The 19,733-nt window shown below is 42.4% G+C and overlaps 1 protein-coding gene across 1 annotated transcript in view; it reads left to right on the forward strand.

Annotated features, from left to right (window-relative positions):
- The window catches only part of ISM1 (isthmin 1), a 41,515-nt gene that overhangs the window by 18,067 nt on the left and 3,715 nt on the right, over positions 1–19,733 (forward strand). Inside the window, exons 3-6 of the mRNA XM_041425160.1 lie at positions 3,844–4,080; positions 12,842–13,109; positions 16,081–16,224; positions 18,708–18,797. Of these exons, the coding sequence (XP_041281094.1) occupies positions 3,844–4,080; positions 12,842–13,109; positions 16,081–16,224; positions 18,708–18,797 (739 nt within the window). The remainder of the gene's footprint in view (positions 1–3,843; positions 4,081–12,841; positions 13,110–16,080; positions 16,225–18,707; positions 18,798–19,733) is intronic.

Consider the following 19,733-nt stretch of genomic DNA (forward strand, 5'->3'; position numbering starts at 1 on the left):
TTTTCCTGCGTGCAGGGCTGTCCCTTGGGGCTTAAACCCTGCCACAGTGCAAGTCCCACCTGGATCACCAGCACTGAAAATTATCCTCACAAAATCCCTGTGAATTGCTGGGTTTTTGTGGTTTACAGATGGACAGAAACACATTGATATGTACTGAACTATTGCCCTCCCTTTTTCAGAGATGGGTGTTGCAAGGTGTGTTATTCTGTAATGCAAACAATGTGCCAGATTCTCTCTCCAGGGTTTATTTCATTGCTTTGTCACACAACCCGTAACAATGGACTATATCTTCCTGCCTTTATATACTGTCCACACTTGGAACCCTCAAAAATCCTACGCTGGTTTTGTATTAGGAACTTCTATAATTATCTGATCCCATGGGGCTTGGAGAACTGTAGCTTACAGCCAGTATGAGTAACCTCTTAAAATCATCTTAATGGAAAGTCTAAACATTGTGAATAATCCTTTTAAATGAAGAGGGGAAAAGTGTTTTATCTTAAAATATTTAGAGCAGATGCATCATTTGAGTAAGAAACCAGTGTGTCTGAATTAGAAATGTCATAACTTCAAAGAAACTGAGTCAGTAGTTCTGAATGAAGTGACATAGCTTTTAAAGGAAGGCAAACAACACTGCTTTCCCAAAAGCATCAGTAATAAAATTGTGTACACCTAAAAATAAACAGTGTGAAATATAAACATGGGAAATAATGTAAAAATAAGGACAGAAGACTATCCCCCTCAAGAAAAAAAAAATCAAATTTCATCTATTAGCTTTGGAACACTAACCCTATTTTCTTCAGAAAGGATGCTGGCATTGCAATAAAGACAAACTCTTTCCTGCTAGATGGGTCTTGGAAGAGCCCTTGCAGAGCTAATGCAGTAGCACAGTGTGAGCATAGTCTTCTCTTCACATGCAGTTCAAACTCACTTTTATTTTTGGCGGCCTCTTTAATCTTTTTACCAGAAATGCACATTTCTAATAATACTGTAGGTCAGCTTAGACATGACACCAAGAAGTATCTCCGTAAAAAAATGGACATTCTCTTCATTTTATTAACTGGGGACAAATGTCCGTTCACTCGTTGGACCATGAGCAGATAACTGGAATGGTCGCACAAACCGAGCATTTCCACTTGCCTGTGCTGAGTACTACACAGAGCCCCAAGAGCTCCTGTCTTGGGCTTTCCCAGTGCAAAAGGGACTGTGAGAGGCAGCACTGCCTCTAGGTAGAACACTGCCTGACTTGGATCGTTCCTGCCAGGCATTAGCCAACCCTGCCCTTGAAGTCAAGCTCCATGTCCCACTCCGGGGCTTGGCAGTCTCTGCCATCAGAACTGTGTACCTGATGTGTCACTGGGGTCTCTGGGTCGTGCCCACCAGAGTGGTCCATCCTTCCTTGCCTGCAGCAGCCTTTGGGATGGAGCAGTTACCTTGTCCTCGCTCCATTTTCCTTCCCAGTGTCGAGCCGCCCCGTCCCGCGCGGTCTGTAATTAATGACAGTCCCTGCCCCAAGCAGCTTGGTAGTGGGCCCGATCAGCCTGATGTCATTACTTCACCATGACAATTTCCTAACTAACTCCATGTGATATTCCATCTGCTTGACACTATTAAAAACTTTTTATATAGCCCTTATTATTGTAGTTGCTGAGCTCCCCGCAAACATCACAGTGAGGAAGGGAAGTGCTGTTATCCCCACCGAGGCACCAGCAGACCGTGACCTGTCAGGATCACACACCAAGTCTTGCCAGAGACTTGAATCTGGGTCTCCAAAGGCCTTGGCCAGCTCTAGCTGCATGGTATGTTAATGTGGAGAATCAGGATGCTCCTGAAGGAGCAGACAGATAGAGAAAGTATGGAATCGTATGTGAGAATTTTATTAGTTTTTAATAAAATCTTACTTTATTTTTAATAAAGGTAAGATTATGGGCATGATACCCCACTAAAAATAGTTAAGTACCATATTTTTTTTGTTCCTAGCTGAAGTAATTTAATCACAGCACTATTACGCCCTGTTGTTAGTCAGACATAACTGAAAAGCCATTTAATCCTCATGCACCAAGCATGTTAAATTCTATCTGAAAAGTGTTAAGTTAAAGCAGTAGCATATGAGTAAGGAACCTAAAGTTAGCTAAGTGGCCGTCAGTTTAATTTCCCAGAGCTTCCTGCTGTGTGATCTGCTTTCTACTTTGTATTGAATAATGGGTGGGCCACCAAAGGCATCTGAAAGTCCTTCCTGGTCTCCAGCAAAGAGAAGAGCCTGTTTTAGCCTCCAAGCAAAGCAGATTGTCAGGAGCACACACATTTTTAGCACTGCTCACATACACTAATTCAGAATTTGGATCTGTGCTGTAGATAAATGTATAAAATTACCCTTTTGGCACTTTCAGAGCGTAACTATTCTGGGAATGACAATACAACAACAATATTAATTCTGCTAAATTGCATTTGCTCCTTACAAATAGGGTGAAGTGAGGAGGGTAGAGGACAACTACCTTCATTTTTACTCAAGACAGTTTCACAGAGTCTGAGATTAATTCTTCAAGCTTAGTTTATTTTAACTCAATGAATATTTTTCTGTAATGTGCACAGGTTGTATTGTAACATCCCTTTAAAGGTCAGTTTAGAACCTTCTAAGCAAATAAACACAAAATAAAAGAAAAAGCATTGGAGCTGTTATCTATCTGAGAGCTTAGCTAAAGGTATGCTGTGGCTTAATTTGAACCAGGGGAGCTGGATGGAGATTGCGTTTAACCAGAAATGCTGGCAAAAATATGCTTCAGTAGAGCCAGAACCACATGTGGCCATTCCACTTTAATTGTGCTTGTTTTAAAAGATAGGTCTTTAACATTTACCCTCTCCATGCTTGCTGTCTCTTTATGAACTGAAAATAAAAACTCCCCAGGCAGTCATACTAAGACCTCAAGCTAAAATTTTTCAGCTGAGTCAGACCCAAAACCTGTGCGGAATCTACCCCATGCTTTTTTTCTTTTTTTTTTTTTTTTTTTTTTTTTTTTTTTTTTTTTTTTTTTTTTGTAGCCATAAGAAGATTGGACTTCTCTGCTGTTTTTTCCCCAAGTCCCCAGGCCGGTCCTAACCCAGGGAGCCAGTGTTTTGATACTAAATGTGTCTCCTTGGTGAGGTCAAAGGCAGTGGCAGCAGTGCTACTGGTTCAGAGGCAGCCTGCTGTAATGTACTACAAAACCCAGAAGTACGCTCAACAATAACAAAAGCATTAACCGCTGACCCACAGCTCAGTGAAATTCAATCCCACCATTAGGCAAACATGAAAATGAGATCCCAGAGGAAGGAAGGTTCAGATGTTCAAGACCAGAGAAACTGGGTGAGGAACACAGAGATGAGATGGAAGTTGTTGCAGACTGAGGGGAGAGAAGGGGAGGTTGCCAGCTCAGCGGTAGGATCTTTTAATACCATAAATTTCAACATGGCCTTAGCAGTCAGTGTTTTTGCTTCACTTTGGAACAAAGCAAACTAAAATGATTTAAGATGGATGCCTTTCAGCATTTTTAGGGGCATGTTTAATGTGGTACAATTTGATTTCCCAGGGGTTACTTCAGAGCCTCATGTTTCTAGGTTTGTTTTAAGTCTGATGCTTGTGTCCGTGTGTAGGTGCTCACCACAAGGCTGGAATGGTTCAGGAGCCTGGAAGAACTAAGTCCCCAAGTCTGAATCAGTTCTTTCTTGTGTCAGCTGGTTGCAGATCTGTGTTTCAGTAGTGAGCCGTGGGTCTGGGTGCTGTAAGGCTGCAGCCACTGGAGGGATGGGGGCACTGGCAGGACTGCATGCTCTCAGTTGTCATTATTGGGCCTTGCTTTTCTTCCCCAGAACACACTGACTGCAGAGGACCATTCTCCTGAAGACAGCTTCACCCTGAACCCCGAGGAGCGACGAGAATACCCCAATCTCCAGGCTGCCCACCGGCCATTTCCTAAGGAGCAGTTCAGGCAGGAGAGCGGGCACACGTCCTTGCAAAGAGATGGACCCAGGTCTTTTCTGCTGGACCTCCCAAACTTCCCTGACCTGTCAAAAGCAGATATCAATGGGCAGAATCCCAACATTCAGGTACAAATTTATGTTAACATCTGACTATTTTACAACTTACACAGAGTTATTTTACTGAGCCAAGACGACTTTCATCCTGGCTTCCATGATGTGCAGCCAGAACAATCCATCTCTACCAACAGAGAATGTATATAGTACAATATAATATTGTATATAAAATATATATACACAAATACTTACTTTTTCTCTCTAAGTTAATGAACATATTGCAATTTTTTTCTGAATTACTTCTGGAATAGTGTTGATTGCATGTGTGGAGATCACTGTAGACCTGTTTGTGATGCTAAACCCATCTTTGTGATTCTCATTTTGGAGCATATTACATTCATTGAAAATAAATGGGTATTTTAATTTCTGCCTTCAATTTACTGTTGTAGAATTTGTTTGTGAACAGATTTGCATTTTGTATGCTATTATAAAATGCAACCATCCCCAAAGGCTAACAGAGAACAAGTATTTCAGTTTCAGCTCAAAATGCATTCTTCTGTACGGAAGTGAGACTTAGAGTTAATTTCTGTAGCAGCTGCTTGTAGTATAAAAAAAGTTGTCTGCACAAAACTTTGTTATATGTTATTCCTCAAACAGTTCTTGGGTTTGGAACAGCCTCTTACAAGGCACTTGCATCTTGAAACTTCAAGGATCGGAAAGAGGAAAAAATGAGTGATTTGTTTTTAATTCAGAGCCTTAAAGCAAAATTGGCATTAATAAGCAGTCTTTTTTAACCAAAACAATAAATTCAAATGTTGTTCTGCCTAAGATGTGCTTATAAAAACAATGCACTAATAGATCTGGTTTTCTGGTTAAATTAATTCCTGGCTTCTTATAGTCCCCCAGCCCACAAAATTACCATCCTTTTGATATGTCTAAGAAGTATGTATGTAAAGATGTAATAAATCTGCTGGTGAGAGGCCAGCATGCTCAAGACGGCTGGAGCACCTCTGCTCTGGAGACAGGCTGAAAGGGCTGGGGAGGTTCAGCCTGGAGAAAAGAAGGCTCAGGAGAGACCTTAGAGCACCTTCCAGTGCTAAAGGGGCTCCAAGAAGGCTGGAGAGGGACTTTTTACAAGGGCATGGGGTGACAGGACAAGAGAGAATGGCTTTAAACTGGCAGAGGATAAGTTTAGTAGTTTTAGCAAGTAGTTTTAGGAAGAAATTATTTACTCTCAGGGTGGTGAGGCCCTGGCACAGGTTGCTCAGAGAAGCTGTGGCTGCCCCATCTCTGGAATGCCCATCTCTGGAATGCCCAGGCTGGATGGGCACTGAGCAACCTGGTCTGGTGGAAGGTGTCCCTGACCATGGCAGGGCAGTAGAATGAGGGAATGAGATCCCTTCCAACCCAAACGAGTGCATGATTCTTACCTATGACTGGGTGAGAAGAAGCTGCCTCCACAGCATCGCTCCCTTGCGTTGGACCATTAAGAAGTCTCACAGATTTGGCAGTGCATGATTCTTACCCATGACTGGGTGAGAAGAAGCTGCCACAGCATCGCTCCCTTGCGTTGGACCATTAAGAAGTCTCACAGATTTGGGGCCAAAAGCAGGTCTAATACTTGACCGGCTGAGGGACTAAACATATTCAACATGTGGTGATGCAACTCTTGTGCTAGGAGAACCATTCCAGAAAGCTTTAGGAAGGTATCTTGGTTTGAAAAGACAGGAGTCTGCTAACGAAGGCAGAAGCCTCCCTTGAAATGGAAAATGTAAACTCCCTCCCTCCGAATTGTTATAATTTCGAAATTAAGGGGCTCTCAGGCAAAAATATGGGAATAGGAATAACAGTTCTTTACCAGGAAAATTAAAATACAAGTGCAATAGTACAAAAAAAAACACTGACAGAGTGGTTTTCAGAATATGATCTGACACCCTGTGGATCAGGGTGGTGGCAGCAATCCCATTCCATGGTGGCTGCAGCCCTCCTGCAGTGCCAGGTGTGGTTCTGTTGGAACAGTGATCCTGTAGAAGGATGGAGTTTTCCTCTGAAGATCCAGTGGTGGCGCAGATGGGCCTGGTCTTCCTCTGGAAATCCAGTGGAGAAGAAAGCTGCTCCTCTGGTAAACCAGTGGAAAAGGCTGTCTGTGGTCTTCCAAATCTAAGTTATATCCTGGTAGGAATGTTTGGCTCCTCCCTCTGGGTGGAGCATCTCCCAATGGGATGATGGAATTGTATCAGTCATGCAGGGACACTCGATGGCCCATTAACAGGAGATATCTCCCCAGAGGGAGGATTGGTTGTGGAAGAGATAAAGAAAACTGCCCAATTAACAGAAGATAGCTGCTCCACCTCTAACAGACGGCAATAGAACACACCCCCCTGGTCACATCTCGTGACCTAAGGCAGAAGGGAAGATTGGAAGCTGTAGGGACCCCAGGTTGTGCCATGAGGCAAATCATGCAACATCACTATTTGAACAGTATGTAAACTGCAGAGGAGGACAGGAGGAAACAAAAACCTTTCCTGAGTGGTGACAGCCTACAAAGTTTAGACACAGGGATAAAAGAGATGGAAACAGTTCCCCAGCTTGTTTTCATAGTAACTGCTGCTGCTATGGCCTCTTTTTCCACCACCTGATCTTGGAAATATGTCAGCAACTATGTCAGCAGTCTTGCTGGACTATGAGAACTGGGAAAACTGGTCCTGTAAACTGGAAAGGGGAAACATTGATCTGAGAGATCTTGTGCACAAAGATGAGCCCTTTCAGAAAGAGGCTCCCTATGTTGTGCATTTTATTTACTCTGAATTTACTCTGCTTATTTAGGTGGGTAAATAGTGATTATACAAAGCTTCTTTAAGTTCTTGTTTGACAGTCTTACAGCTGGTCAAGACTTATGGACATAAAATTCCCATTAATTCCTTACAGAGTCAGAGAAAGTTTATTTTTTTTTGCCTAAAGGTTGTAAAAGTTGGCCTACTCTTTTACAAAAAAATAGGATTATAGTGAATGCTTGCTTGTTAAACAGTACTATACTGACCTGAAGAGAAATAGAGACACTTGTTGACTTGCAAATTTCTCATCAGCTGTTTGGCAGGTGAAAACAGAATTGATGCGTATTTTTCTTTTTGCACAATGGCTCCCAGATCTGTAAGTTACAGTTCTGGGAGTGTTGATTTAAAGAGTCCTCCTAGGACTGAGAGGCTGGATAGGAGAAAACAGCCTCTGTTTTAAGATAGCACAATGGCCATATTTTCTTCTCAAAGGCTCAAAACCTCTTTTTTCCTTCTACTGCATAAAGCAAAATTAACATTTTAAAATGGAAATTATACCTGGGAATTAAAAATCTAAGAAAGAGGCATAAAATTCTTCCAAAAAAGCAAGTGGAAAAAATACTCCAGTGAGTTCTCTTTAGAGCCATTTCTTCTGTGGTTCCTGTGAGATGGTGCTTGCTGTGTCATGCCCTGGTATGTGCTCTTTTAGTGATTAACTAAAAGTGAGTATCAGAACACCATCAGAGGAATTCAGATTATCCCATATTTATTAGATGATAATGTAACTACAGCAGACTGTCTCTAGAAAACCCTCAGAAGCAGCAGTCAGAGCTGCAGTAATCCAAATGAATATGACTCTTTGCCTACATGACCAGGATAACCCTTACTGGCCTTCCTGTGGTGTTCTAGCCTCATAAAATCTCCCATCACTTAAAGTGGCATTTTATGCTTCAGCTGTGCTTCCACACTGGTTGTTGAGAGTAACCACAGTCACTGCTGCTGAGCACACACTGGCTGCTTGGCTTGGGGTATTTTGTTTTCTTTTTTGCCATTTTAATGGTTCTGTCAATGCCTGGAAGACTTCTAGATGAGAAGGTGATTACAAAAACTCTTTACATGGTTTTTTTAGTTCCTCTCACAAGTGGAAAATCCCTGCTGTCTAGGTTTGCACTTGTTTGACAGAGCAGCCAAGGGATGCCTATTCAGACCCTGTAACTGGTCAGGGTTATCATTCAAAATCAGAATTGCTCTTTCCCCTGAGCAGCAGAATGAAGTCACATGGGAGGTGTACAGGAACCTGCCTGTTTTCCATTTCTGATGGGTTTTTCTAGTCTTTCCAAACAGCCTTCTACATCTGCAGCCAACCCTCTGTTTGGAGCCTGCCGTTGAACTCTTGCTCTTGTTCCTCACCTTTTCTTTTTATTAGTGGTTTCCCAGGTTTGTGTACTGAAACAGGGTCAGGGAGTGTGCTGCTCTGTTGTGGCACTGCTTTGCTGCTTCCCTGGCAGTGCTTGACACCATGAAAAATGAGCAGAAAAGGGAAAACTCATAGAACCATGGAGTGGTTTGGGTGGGAAGGACCTTCAAGATCATCTAGTTAAGACGCCTTTCCACTAGATCAGGTTGTTCAGAGCCCTATCCAGCCTTGTCACACCTGCAGGGATGGGGAGTTCACAACCTCTTTTTGGGCAATAAGGGCATTTTGTTGATATTAGTGTTCCTCACTGAACTTAGGTCTTGGTCAAGCTTCATGACAATAGAGTTAAAGCCCAGCTGGGTGAGCTCCAGTTGTAATGGATGTGTTAAACATTTTGATGAGGTGGTGTGTTCTGGGTGAAAACTGCACAGAAACAGGTTTAAAACCATGTTGATAACCATGTTAATTGACAGAAGTGGTTCTAAAGCAGAAGAAGTTAATGCTTGCTTGGTCTTTTTCATTTGCCACGAGGCCTGTGGCCATATTCACCAGTCACACCACTCCAGTGCTGCTGTGTTATCTACTTGTTACCTCTTTTCTCTCTTTGATACCTGCTGGGTTACTACCTTCTCTTAGAAACACATCTACACAAAACCACCCACTCTAGGAACATACTCAAGTACAGAGAAACAAGGCTGTGTGATCTGCTTTGAAAAAAGAACTGCAGGCCTCAACTCCTCCAGGTTCACCCATGGCCATTTCCTTCACCTCCACCTGCATCATAATGTCACTTTTCACACATTTTATTAGACGTACTTTTTAGCTGTCATTTGTATTTGTCCTTTGAAGCTGCTGGTTTCAGTGCATTGGTGTGGGATTCACCGGCAGCTTCAAAGGAACAAATATAAATTATAGAAATTTCAGGCCTCAAGTCACATTGTCTTCTTTTCTCCCAACAAAGCTTGAGGGACCTTCACTTTTCAAGTCCAGAAAATTGTTCTAAGCGACGTGACACAACCAGAAGTAAATTACTGTCACTGCTGATAGCACTTTAATTAAAATTATGTGATATAAAGCCAGATTACCATTTCAATCTCGTACTGAACTTGTTTCTGTTCTCCTATTATACTTACTTCATTGCTGACTTGCACATGTCTGTCTTACCCAGAATGGCAAGTTCTGTATTGAAAATTTGCATCGATTGCATGAAAAAAACAGGATAGAAATGTTGTGGGATCTGCTGCTTGCACAACATTGCAAACATAGTTCTTCCTGAAACACAATCTTCTAGTCACTTAGGGCAATGTTTACACCAGTAAAGTGAATTCAGAAACATTGTCTCAGTAAACAGGACAAAGAACACAGAACTTTTTGTGCACTCTAGCATGCTGGGATAATATTTATCTTCTGTATATTTTTGGCTAGGAGAAAATTGGATGTTGGTGTCTGGAGACATCTGTGCATGATACACTTGTTTCATTAGAAATTGACTGCAAATCTGTTGTTTTAATGTGCCTACGCCAATTGTTTTTAACAGTTTTCAGATGAATGTCCTTATTCCTAGCTCATACAACCATAAAAGAAATGGCTTTATTTTAGGTTTGAATACTTCTGGGGATGATTGTGGATTTATACAAGAACTGTGTTACCACAGACATTTTGGGAAGTTTGAGAAAAATCTTTACAGTTTTGATAATCACTGGAAGAAGAAATCAGCCTCTAAAATGGGCTCCAAGATAGAACTGCTAAACCAGATCTCTTTTTTAATTTTTAAGATAACATGTTTTTGTTGGAATACTTACACATTATGAAAGCTTTTCCAGAGCTTCTCTAAACGCCTGGTTTGCATTACTCTAGTTCTTGATCTTTATTCTCTAATTCCTGATTTCTTTATTCCATTTTATAAACAGCCCCCAGTATAGAAACTGATCACACAAGTTGCATATTTCAGTGCCATGTATGTGTACAAGCATGTGTGTAAGTGCTGTCATGGGCTAACACTGTACGTCTACCTGTGAGTACTGGGAACAACTCAGTGAAAGCTCATTTTTCAAATTTTAGACTGGGATAAAGGAGAAATTACTCACCTGAAACAGCAGTCTCTTCTCACAATTCTTCCCTAACTTCTGGGTCATAGAGTGGAGGAGGGATTGCTAAGATTATGCATTGATTTCCTCCCTGCCTCTGGAAGGTCCATTAAGCCAAGTCCCTGAAAACACCAGAGTTGATTGAAGCTGGCTTCTAATTTCCAAGAGTAGCAGCTCAGAAGATCCCAGGATCCTTTACAGAATTTATTTCACTGTATGATTTTTATTCCACAATAAACAGCTTGGTAATCAAAGCTTGAAGCAGTGGAGAGGGGAACATAGGTTTGTGTCAGACTACCACACTGGATTTTGCTTCTGCTGTTTTTGGTTTTTAAATTGGCTGTGTGATGGAAAACTCATCTTAGAGGCCTTTCTAATAAGCTTCCTCAGAGGTAAAAACAGACTGAAGTGGCTGATTGCACAGATATTCCAGTCTTGGAAGTAAGTTAGTGGCAGCACTGCTGAAGGTCTGGTGGGGTCTGATGGCACTGGAAGCGTGTGTGTTCCGCCTGCTTTCCTCACCAGTGCAGCACCAAGCTCTGCAGATGTTTCTCTGTCCCTGCAAACCCTCTTTTCCTTAAGCTGACTTGGCATCATCAATCATTATTTAAAATCAAGTTCTTCAAGCTCTTCTTCAAATTGTCCTTGGCTGAAATAATGCCAGTTCATGCTGATTGACTTTCATACAGCTACAGATTATCAAAGCATATAGAGCAATTATAATTTTTTTTTAATCAGAGGGTTTGTTTTTTTCCATTTTGCTGAGTAATTGCTCAGAGAGTTAGTGTGGTCCTAAAAATACTTGCTGCTAAAGTACTAGAAGTGTACTGATTTCCAGGTGGGGAGTACTAAAGCCCCACCACTGGCAGTGTTTGCTGCTCGGTAAGGCGATTTCCTTTCACTTATTGTGAAAACTCTGTTTTGCTTGGATAGAGGTAACAATTTTGAATCCCTGAACTGACTCTGATGTTTTCATGCTTATGAAATCCATTTTAATTCTTGGTCTGTAGAAACTGAGGTTTAATGAAGTAATGGTTCCAATTCCATATTTAGGCTGGGAGTGAAATACTCTTTGTGTAAAGAGGCTATTAGGCTGACAGCTGCACTTTCCCTTGCTCTTGCTCTTTTCCCAGTGGAGCTTCATAGTAGCCTGCAAGTTTTTTCATTTCAATGGCCTGGTCTATGGTAAAATGCAAAGCATGAAATAGGTTCAAAATCCCCTGTCTCCAAAGAAAGGATGTGTGGGCATGGTTTGTGTTTGCAGCTCTGAAGATACAACAGTTCTGCTTTGCTTCCTGTGTCCCAGTCTGCGGATCACAGGGAGCTGTGACCTTTTCTTTCTTTTTCTTGTGTGTGTCTTGTGATTTTAGTAATAACAATTGTATAAAACTAATCTTTTATGTACAATGCACATCCACAGAGCTGTGTAAATTACTTTTAACATAACAGTACATTATTTCTGTTTTATACAAGCTGATTTTCATTGTGTACCATCTTGAAAGGCTGAGAACGCCTCTGTACCTATTAAACATTATAGATATATCTGACAGTCACTTCTGGTTTTTAAGCCAGTCCAGTGTAATCACTGAACCATATTAGCCTGAAACATCAGAGCATTTTATGATCTATCTGTGGCCAGGCAATGCTTGCATGACTCACAGAGCCAAGATTTCTGATGGCTAGTCTCTGCTTCTACCTAAATAGCCACCTATATGCACACACAATATTTATCCAAGAGTTTTACAATTACACATTGTTCAGCACAGAAAGCAATAATCAAAGGTTGCTCCTATGCAGAATGATATTGACATTTGTGATGTCTGTGAAGGAATTGGGCAGCAAACTCTGAATTTTGGTTCTGGGCTTCCATTAGAAACCATAAACAGGTTGACCATAACAGGTTATTATACTCTTCCAGCACGGCAAAAGGACCTACTTTAAAGGACTTTGCAGCAAGTGGCTTACTCAGCAATGGTCAGAGGAGCTGCTGGCTCCCATCACTGCCACAAAGTGTGGTTTCATGCAGCAGTAACAGCTGGGCTGCTGCCAGAGGGGCAAGACAGATGCAAACCCAGCAATACCTGGGCTCTGCATCTTGACCTTCACACACATGGCCTTGCTTATTTTGAGTCAGGCCAAGTCCTTGGAACAGGCTCTGCACACTGGTGTGCTTCATGCTCGCCTCAAATTCAGCCTCAGCATAGAGCACAGGTTTGGTTTTCTTTTTCCTGGTCATATATGTTAGCCTCTAAACACATTTTCCCCATAAGGCAGAAAATTCTGCTGCGAGGGTTTTAGGCACAGTGTGGGTTATCATTTTGTGCAGGATTTTTCCTAGCCTTGGTTCCGAGGCTTGATTCAGCAGAGGTAGCAGAAGGAATCACTCAGCCTCTGCATGTCTTTGGGCTCAGCAATCCACATGTGGTCTACAACATGCCAAACCCATGGCACTGTGTAGCCCCTTTGCCAGGCAGCACCTTGTCTTTGTTTCAGAAAGTTTCCCCCTGACAAGGAGGAGGCACTGACAGTCAGGCTGGTCTGTTTGAATCCCACAGGTTACCATTGAAGTGGTGGATAGCCCTGACACAGAGGCAGACAAGGACCTGCAGAAGGAGAGCAGCAAGCCCAGCTGGCCAGCCCCATCTCCCGACTGGAGGAACTGGTGGCAGAGGTCCTCCACGCTGACTCGCATGAGCAGCGGTGACCAGGACTACAAGTATGACAGCACAACTGAGGACAGCAACTTCCTAAACCCTCTCGGTGGGTGGGAGAGCCATGCACCCAGTCACCGGGCATTCGAGTCCAAGGAGCAGCCGGAGTACGGTAGGTTTGTGTTCCAGGCCTCCTGTGGGCATCTTGGGGTTGTGAAAAACAAGCGCGAGGGAAACGAGAATGGTGAGGCATGGCTGAGAGCAGGCCAAGCAAAACAGAGTTTTTCAACATGTGGCTTTTGTTCATCAGCTTTCAAATACAAATCTGTGCAAATGCACAAGCCGTACTGTGGTAGCTGCATTCCACTAGTAAGTCTATAATCTTGAAAATCATACCAGTTATCCCAGAAGAGGGCCTTTTTTAGTCCAACGTGTGCTTTTTTTAAAAAGTAGAGGAAACAAGGTTTCGCATTTATTTTTAGAGCAAGGGTAAGTACAGATTTAGAATCGTGTGGTGGTTTGGGAACCAGAATATAACTATTGGATAAATAAGCAAGATCTGAAATGTGGTAGTATTTGGTGGATACACAAATAAGATGAGTTATGTTGGTGCATGTGTGGGGAGTGGCATGTGCAGCAGGAACATTGTGTATTTGTGTGTGTAATATTCTTCCAGATGTGTCATGGGGAAAACAATTGTTTTCAGCTTGTTGTATGAAATAGTTGCAGAAACTAGAAACAGAGAAGAGCTACAGCTATTCACTGCCCTGACAGGCTGTGACTATCCACATGGGAATGACCCAAGGGAGGTGAGCTAAACTGTGCTCACAGGAAGAGCCCCCTGAATTTAAGTTGTGTGTAAATACAGACTGCTTTTAGTCAGAACAAGGTGTCAAAGCCATGGTAGTTTTACCCTGGCATTTCTGTTTTTATTCCTCAGATGCTGCATAGAGCCTGGGTAAAACAAACTTGTTCTTCCATGGTTTGACTGACTTGAAGTACTAGAATCTTAAAAATCAAGAGAGAATTTTTATGGAATAGTGTGTTTAAACACATACTTATGTATTAAATTTTGAGGCCAGAAGACTAAATCTATCCCTTCTTTTTGCACCTATATTTATTTGTGGGCAGGATTTATTGCCAAGATTTCATATCTTAGGTACTTACTCATATAAGTTAAATAAAATTGCTTTCACAGAAAATTGTGATAGAAAAATCATAGTAAGAATTACAAATATGAAAATAGGAAGAACAGGTTGAACTGCAGCTGAAAATCTAACATGGTATATTCAATAGTGTGCAATATATTCATAGTGCACTGTAAATACTAGGTAGGTAGGTCCAAAAATTATCCTAGAGCTCCCTGCTGCACACCAGAGCATCCAGCTAACTGGAAACAGCTCCTGGCCTTTTGTCTAACCTAAAATGCTGGCCTTGTCCAGGAGGATGCAGTAGCAGATCCTGCCCGTGAGGGGTGTAGGTGTTCCACCCACTGACATGTTCACACCTTTCCTGTGTGTCTCTCTCCCCTCCTGCCCCTGCCAAGGGCTCTCCCTGCCCTTCCTGGGCCTCCTGGCTGTTTGGCAGGCATCCTGCCTTCTCACCTGCCCTCCTCCTCGCCAACCACATGGAGATAAAAGAATTGGAGAAGAGCTGGGAAGAAGAGCAGGTCCGGGCATAGTGGGCAGATCATATTTTCCTGAGACATCTGATGCCTTTTTTGGACGGTTGTGGTGCCTGCCTGCTGGCAAATCCCAGAGCCACGGGTGTTGCACGCCGACATTAGCCTTGTTCACACCCACATCCCACTGCGGACACCGGATTCCAGTGTGCTGGCTTCCCCATCATCAGCCCTGTCAGAAAAGGAGGAGAAGCAGATAAGGTCCTTGCCATGAGGAACTCACATCTAGGCAGCTTGCTCTGAGTGAGATATATAACCTCCCCATACTCCTGGCAATAAATGTTTAATAGCACCCCACAGAGCTGTTGTCAGTCGTTACATATGGAACAAATCAAGTTACGTGTTCTGCTAACCAGCTCAGGAAGCCCACAGACAGCATGGCCCTGGGGGAAAGCGTGTAGCACAGAGGCCAGGGAAGGCAGGGATCCTCCCTGGGTCTTGCTGTAGCTTAGGTACTCTTACCTGTATCTATAGAGCAGGGCTGCCTCAGAGCCACTAAACCAGATTTTGCTTTGCTGTCAGCGGTGGTGTAACCCAAAGGAGCTACAGCTGCAAGTTATGATCACCGTAAAATACCCCCTGTAGGCTGCAGGGAAAACCATTCAGCCAAATGTTCCCTCAGCTAGGGAGGCCAGTGGGGAGGCAAGAAAGCTGGGACAGGTTGATGGGCTTTGTTTGGTGGCCTTCACGTGGTGTGATGTGCAACAGTTTATGTAGCACACAAAGGAGGCTGTTTCTGAAGGGTTCAGGTACTCACAGCATCATCAGCTTTTGTTGGGCAGACCTGGTGTCCAGTGACTTTGGTTATCTGCCAGAAGAAAACAAAATCATATTTCTTTTTCATAAGTTTCCTTCTAGTAAACAGTCAGATTTGATGTTATTTAATAATTCACATGAAACACTAAATATTGCGTGTTGTTCTTGGTGCAAGAAAAGCATGCAGTTCCCTGTTCTCGTAGCAGTATTCCTGAAATATCTGTTCCCCATTCAAGGGATTGAAAAATAAAATTGTGATTTTCACTCGTGACCCAACAACATGCATCTTGCCCAAAAATTGAGTACTGTTGTGTGTTTTGAAATGATGAAAAAGAAAATTCAATTTATCCTTTGCCTGATTAGTCTGTGGTCTACAAACACATTCCTATACGCAGGCAAATGATGTGAATAGATGTGTACTTTTAGTTCATGACCGAGCTTTGCAGCTGAGGATCCTCAGCAGCCAAAAGGTCAAAAGAGAAAGGAAATATTTTTTCAAATAATCTTGCGTGCATTTCCCTGAGGAGCACCAAGTGTGAAAACCATTCAAACAGCAGGCTTGCGCCTGGCATTCTGCCCAAGCTTCAGGTAGGGACATCTGGATTCCATTCGTGTTTTGCCTTCTTAATAAAAAACACTACACAGTAGTTTTGGGTAGTAGGAGTTTTGTTTCCTCATTTCCTCCCTCGCATTTGTCCTCCCACAGATTACATCGATGGCGAGGGCGACTGGAGCCCCTGGTCCCCCTGCAGCGTCACCTGCGGCAGCGGCAGCCAGAAGCGCACCAGGTCCTGCGGGTACGCCTGCACCGCCACCGAGTCCCGGACCTGCGACCGGCCCAACTGCCCAGGTGGGAATGTTGGTGGGAACTGCTGCCAGGGGGAGCGGGAACAGGTGGGCAGGGGTGGAGAGAGCCATCCTGCACACAAAGCCTGGGGCCCGTGTGCTCCGTGGCAAGGTAAGGGTTCCTGTGGGAAGAGAAGATTTTCAACGCCCTTTATTCATAATAATGATACACTGCTAGATGTAGTCCCTGGGACTTAAAAGACACCATCCCCTGGAACTTAAAAGACAGGTACAGGCTTTCTCTAGGTCATGGCCATCATTTTTGTGTGTGGCAGTCATATTTTCTGGAAAAATCCCTTTGCTGGGATTCTTCTCCTGGGAAGCTGAGAAGCCTCAGAGAAAAAGGAAAACAATATTATCTCATTTGCTTCTCCTGTGTTTTGCTGCTTTGGAATGTGGTTGGAGATTGTTTACCAACAGGTGGTTGTTTCATTAGTTTAATGTGAATTGTTTTGACTTAATGACCAATCAGGGTCAAGCTGTGTCGAGGCTCTGGAAAGAGTTTTCATTAGTATCTTTTTAGCCTTCCGTCTGTACCCTTTCTGTATTCTTTAGTATTCTTTAGTTTAGTATTCTTTAATATAATATAGTACCATAAAATAATAAATTAGCCTTCTAAGAACAATCATCATTCCTTCCTTCGTCTGGGAACCCTGCAAATACAATATTTGTGCATGGGAGTTTTGTATTATAAAGGGTGTAATCTACTCCCCTGAAAAAAATTTGGAGCTGTTTTAGAACTTCAAACCAGCTGTGCTGTTACTTCAGCGAGCTCCTGTTTTGCTGTGAAATGGATGGCATTGCTTGCATTGTGAACAGAGATGAAGGCAACCAGTAGTTTTGGCTTAAATATATTCAGAAAATATAGCCAAGGAGCCTCGCCTTAGCTCCTACCCATTCTCAGGATTTGACATTTTGGAGTGTCTTTACCATCACACACTATCTTCACTTAGGCAAAATCAGAGCTGAGCACTCAAGCCTACATCATGAAAATCTGAAGCTGCTATGGAACACTGTTTTTTAAATGTTGCTTTGTGTTTAAATTTAGACCAATTTGTCATGCAGTAGGTGCCACAATGCAGGGGATAGGTGCAAGTCCATTACTTCCCAAGATCAGAGAGAAGTGAAAACACAAGTCATGGTGGTATGCATTACTCTCAGTTTACTTAATGACTCAGAAAGGCAGAAATTCTTAAACTGGAGGTCAGACTTTTTTTAATGGGAAGTGAAATGTCAGCAGTGCTGGAGAGGAGACTTAGAAGACTTGGTGAGAGAGTTGGAGAGAAGTTTCTGACTTGCAGATAGATCCATGTCTCCATTGCAAAGTAACAACTGTGAGGCAGTTCAGGGAAAAATGTTTCTGCATGCTCTCATGCATCTTAAAACCTCAATAATAAGGAGTTAATTCCAGAAGAAAGCAAGTAACCCCCAGTTATATTCTCTAGTATTTATTACCAGCTAGCACCAAAAAGTGGCAAACTTGAAAGAATATATTATGTCATATAACAGACCTCCAACGATCAGCAAGCAAAATATATTCACTCTTTGATGCTGTGCTGACATTTTCAAAATTACAAGTCAAAGCTCAGCTTCTGCTGTTTATAATTCCAGCAGTGAATTACTGCCTTGTAATGGGTTCTTGGGTATCTATTATTCTACATCTAGTGCTGGAGTTAAGGCAAAATTTTATGATAATTGTATTGAAAATTTGCCTGAGGCTGTTTTGAAGATTTGCAAGCCACTATTATGCCCCAGTTCAGGAGATCTGGAGAAATTTCATTGGCAAGAAGATGGACGGTGAATAGACTTTATTATTAACCATATAGTTATCACATATTAAAGATCTTTCAGTTCTCTTTAGAGGTCTTTAATTCAATGGAGAGGAAAGGAAAAATAAAACTAAAACCTACTTGTGTTAAGCCTACATGGCACAGAAATGCTAGGCACATCGATAGGCTGAACTAAAGCAGCAACAGAAGGATGTTTACTTTGGCAAGATAATTTTTCTGGCAATCTCTGTGTCTCTCAATTGGTACCAAACAATTAACTGGAGGCTGCTGGTAAATCTTGATATGTTGAGATCCTGATATTTTATTTGACAGCTGTAAGTGGTGGGGATGGAATTGCTTGGAGAGGTTGGTTATCTCTTGCCTACTCACACCTTTTAACTCCCTGGCACTGGGAGAGAACAAAAAGCATCAGTCTTCTTGTAACAGCATCATTCTTCCTTGAGAAATGGTTGCCCACATACAGAGATGAGCTTCCTCACCTGTCTTCAGTCCTGTCACTCTGTTTTGCTTTACTAACAGCACAGATTCCTTGGTCATTATGGTTCCAAAGGAACAGCCCAGCAGCAACTTCAGAATGGTTCCCTGCCAAAACAAAGCACCTTGCAGAGCCTGGGGAAGAAGGGGTGGCAAGGAGGCAGCTGGTTCCATTGTGTTTTAATGGGAAAACACCGGCAGCACTAACACGTGTTTGTCTTAGGGATCGAAGATACCTTCCGGACAGCTGCCACAGAAGTGAGTTTACTTGCAGGGAGTGAAGACTTCAATGCCACCAAACTGTTTGAAGTTGGTAAGCAGCCTAGTCAATCCTTCAGTAACAGATAAGAGACTTCCTTAGGATTTTCTCAGTCCTGTGGGATCAAGATACTGAGTTTAGCATTAAAAATGTCAATAGTAACAGCCATTTATTGTCTTGCTCATGTTTGTGATCTGAAAATTTGCTTTGGTTGTAGAATCTTTCTCCCCTTCAGTCTTATGTTTGTTTCATCATAAAAGGGTTATTTGTTGTCCTAATTCAGAAAAGAGCTGTAAGACTCCACAGTAATGGAGGGGGGGAAAAATCAAGCACTCTTTATTATTTTGATTAAATAGCCTCGAATGGAAGACCCTATAAAAGCATTTTCATTTAATATAAAAGAATACAACTGTCACATCAGAAAAAAAAAAAGACAAAAAGACAATGACTTTTATGAGCATGGATTGCTTTTATAGCTCTGCGTGCTGCAGTGGGAGTAGCCAAAGCAATTTTATAGGGCATGGCTTGATTCTGAACTATCTAAAACTCAGTCCAACATCTGCAATGTTCTGATTTTGTCCCTTCAATGAAACCATAGTGTGGCCACTCAGAGACACTGGATGCTGGATTAATTGAATAAATAGTGTAACCCAGCACCTCCCTACTATGGTGGCAGAGCACAATAGTTAATGACAGATAGGATGAGACTCTTTAAGGAGACAGAAAAACAGGACACAGATCACTAAGTAAATATTTTGCAGGAATGTGTGCTGTAAGAGTTTTAGGCTCCAGTTAGTTACTCTCCTGCAAAGTCCTCTTAAAGTAAGTGTGGAGCAAGATATGCAGGCAGTTTTGGACAGCCCATAGGATGATACAGACACCTTAAATAATGTTTTAGGTAGGAGATTCTGCCAAGAGCCTTGCAAAATAATGAAGTGCTGGTATTAAATATGCTACTGGTCTACAAATCTCTTTAATCCCAGCTATATG

This window comes from Onychostruthus taczanowskii, unplaced genomic scaffold (genome assembly GCF_017590055.1).
Source record: "Onychostruthus taczanowskii isolate IOZ18803 unplaced genomic scaffold, ASM1759005v1 scaffold87, whole genome shotgun sequence".
Classification (NCBI taxonomy): Eukaryota; Metazoa; Chordata; class Aves; order Passeriformes; family Passeridae; genus Onychostruthus; species Onychostruthus taczanowskii.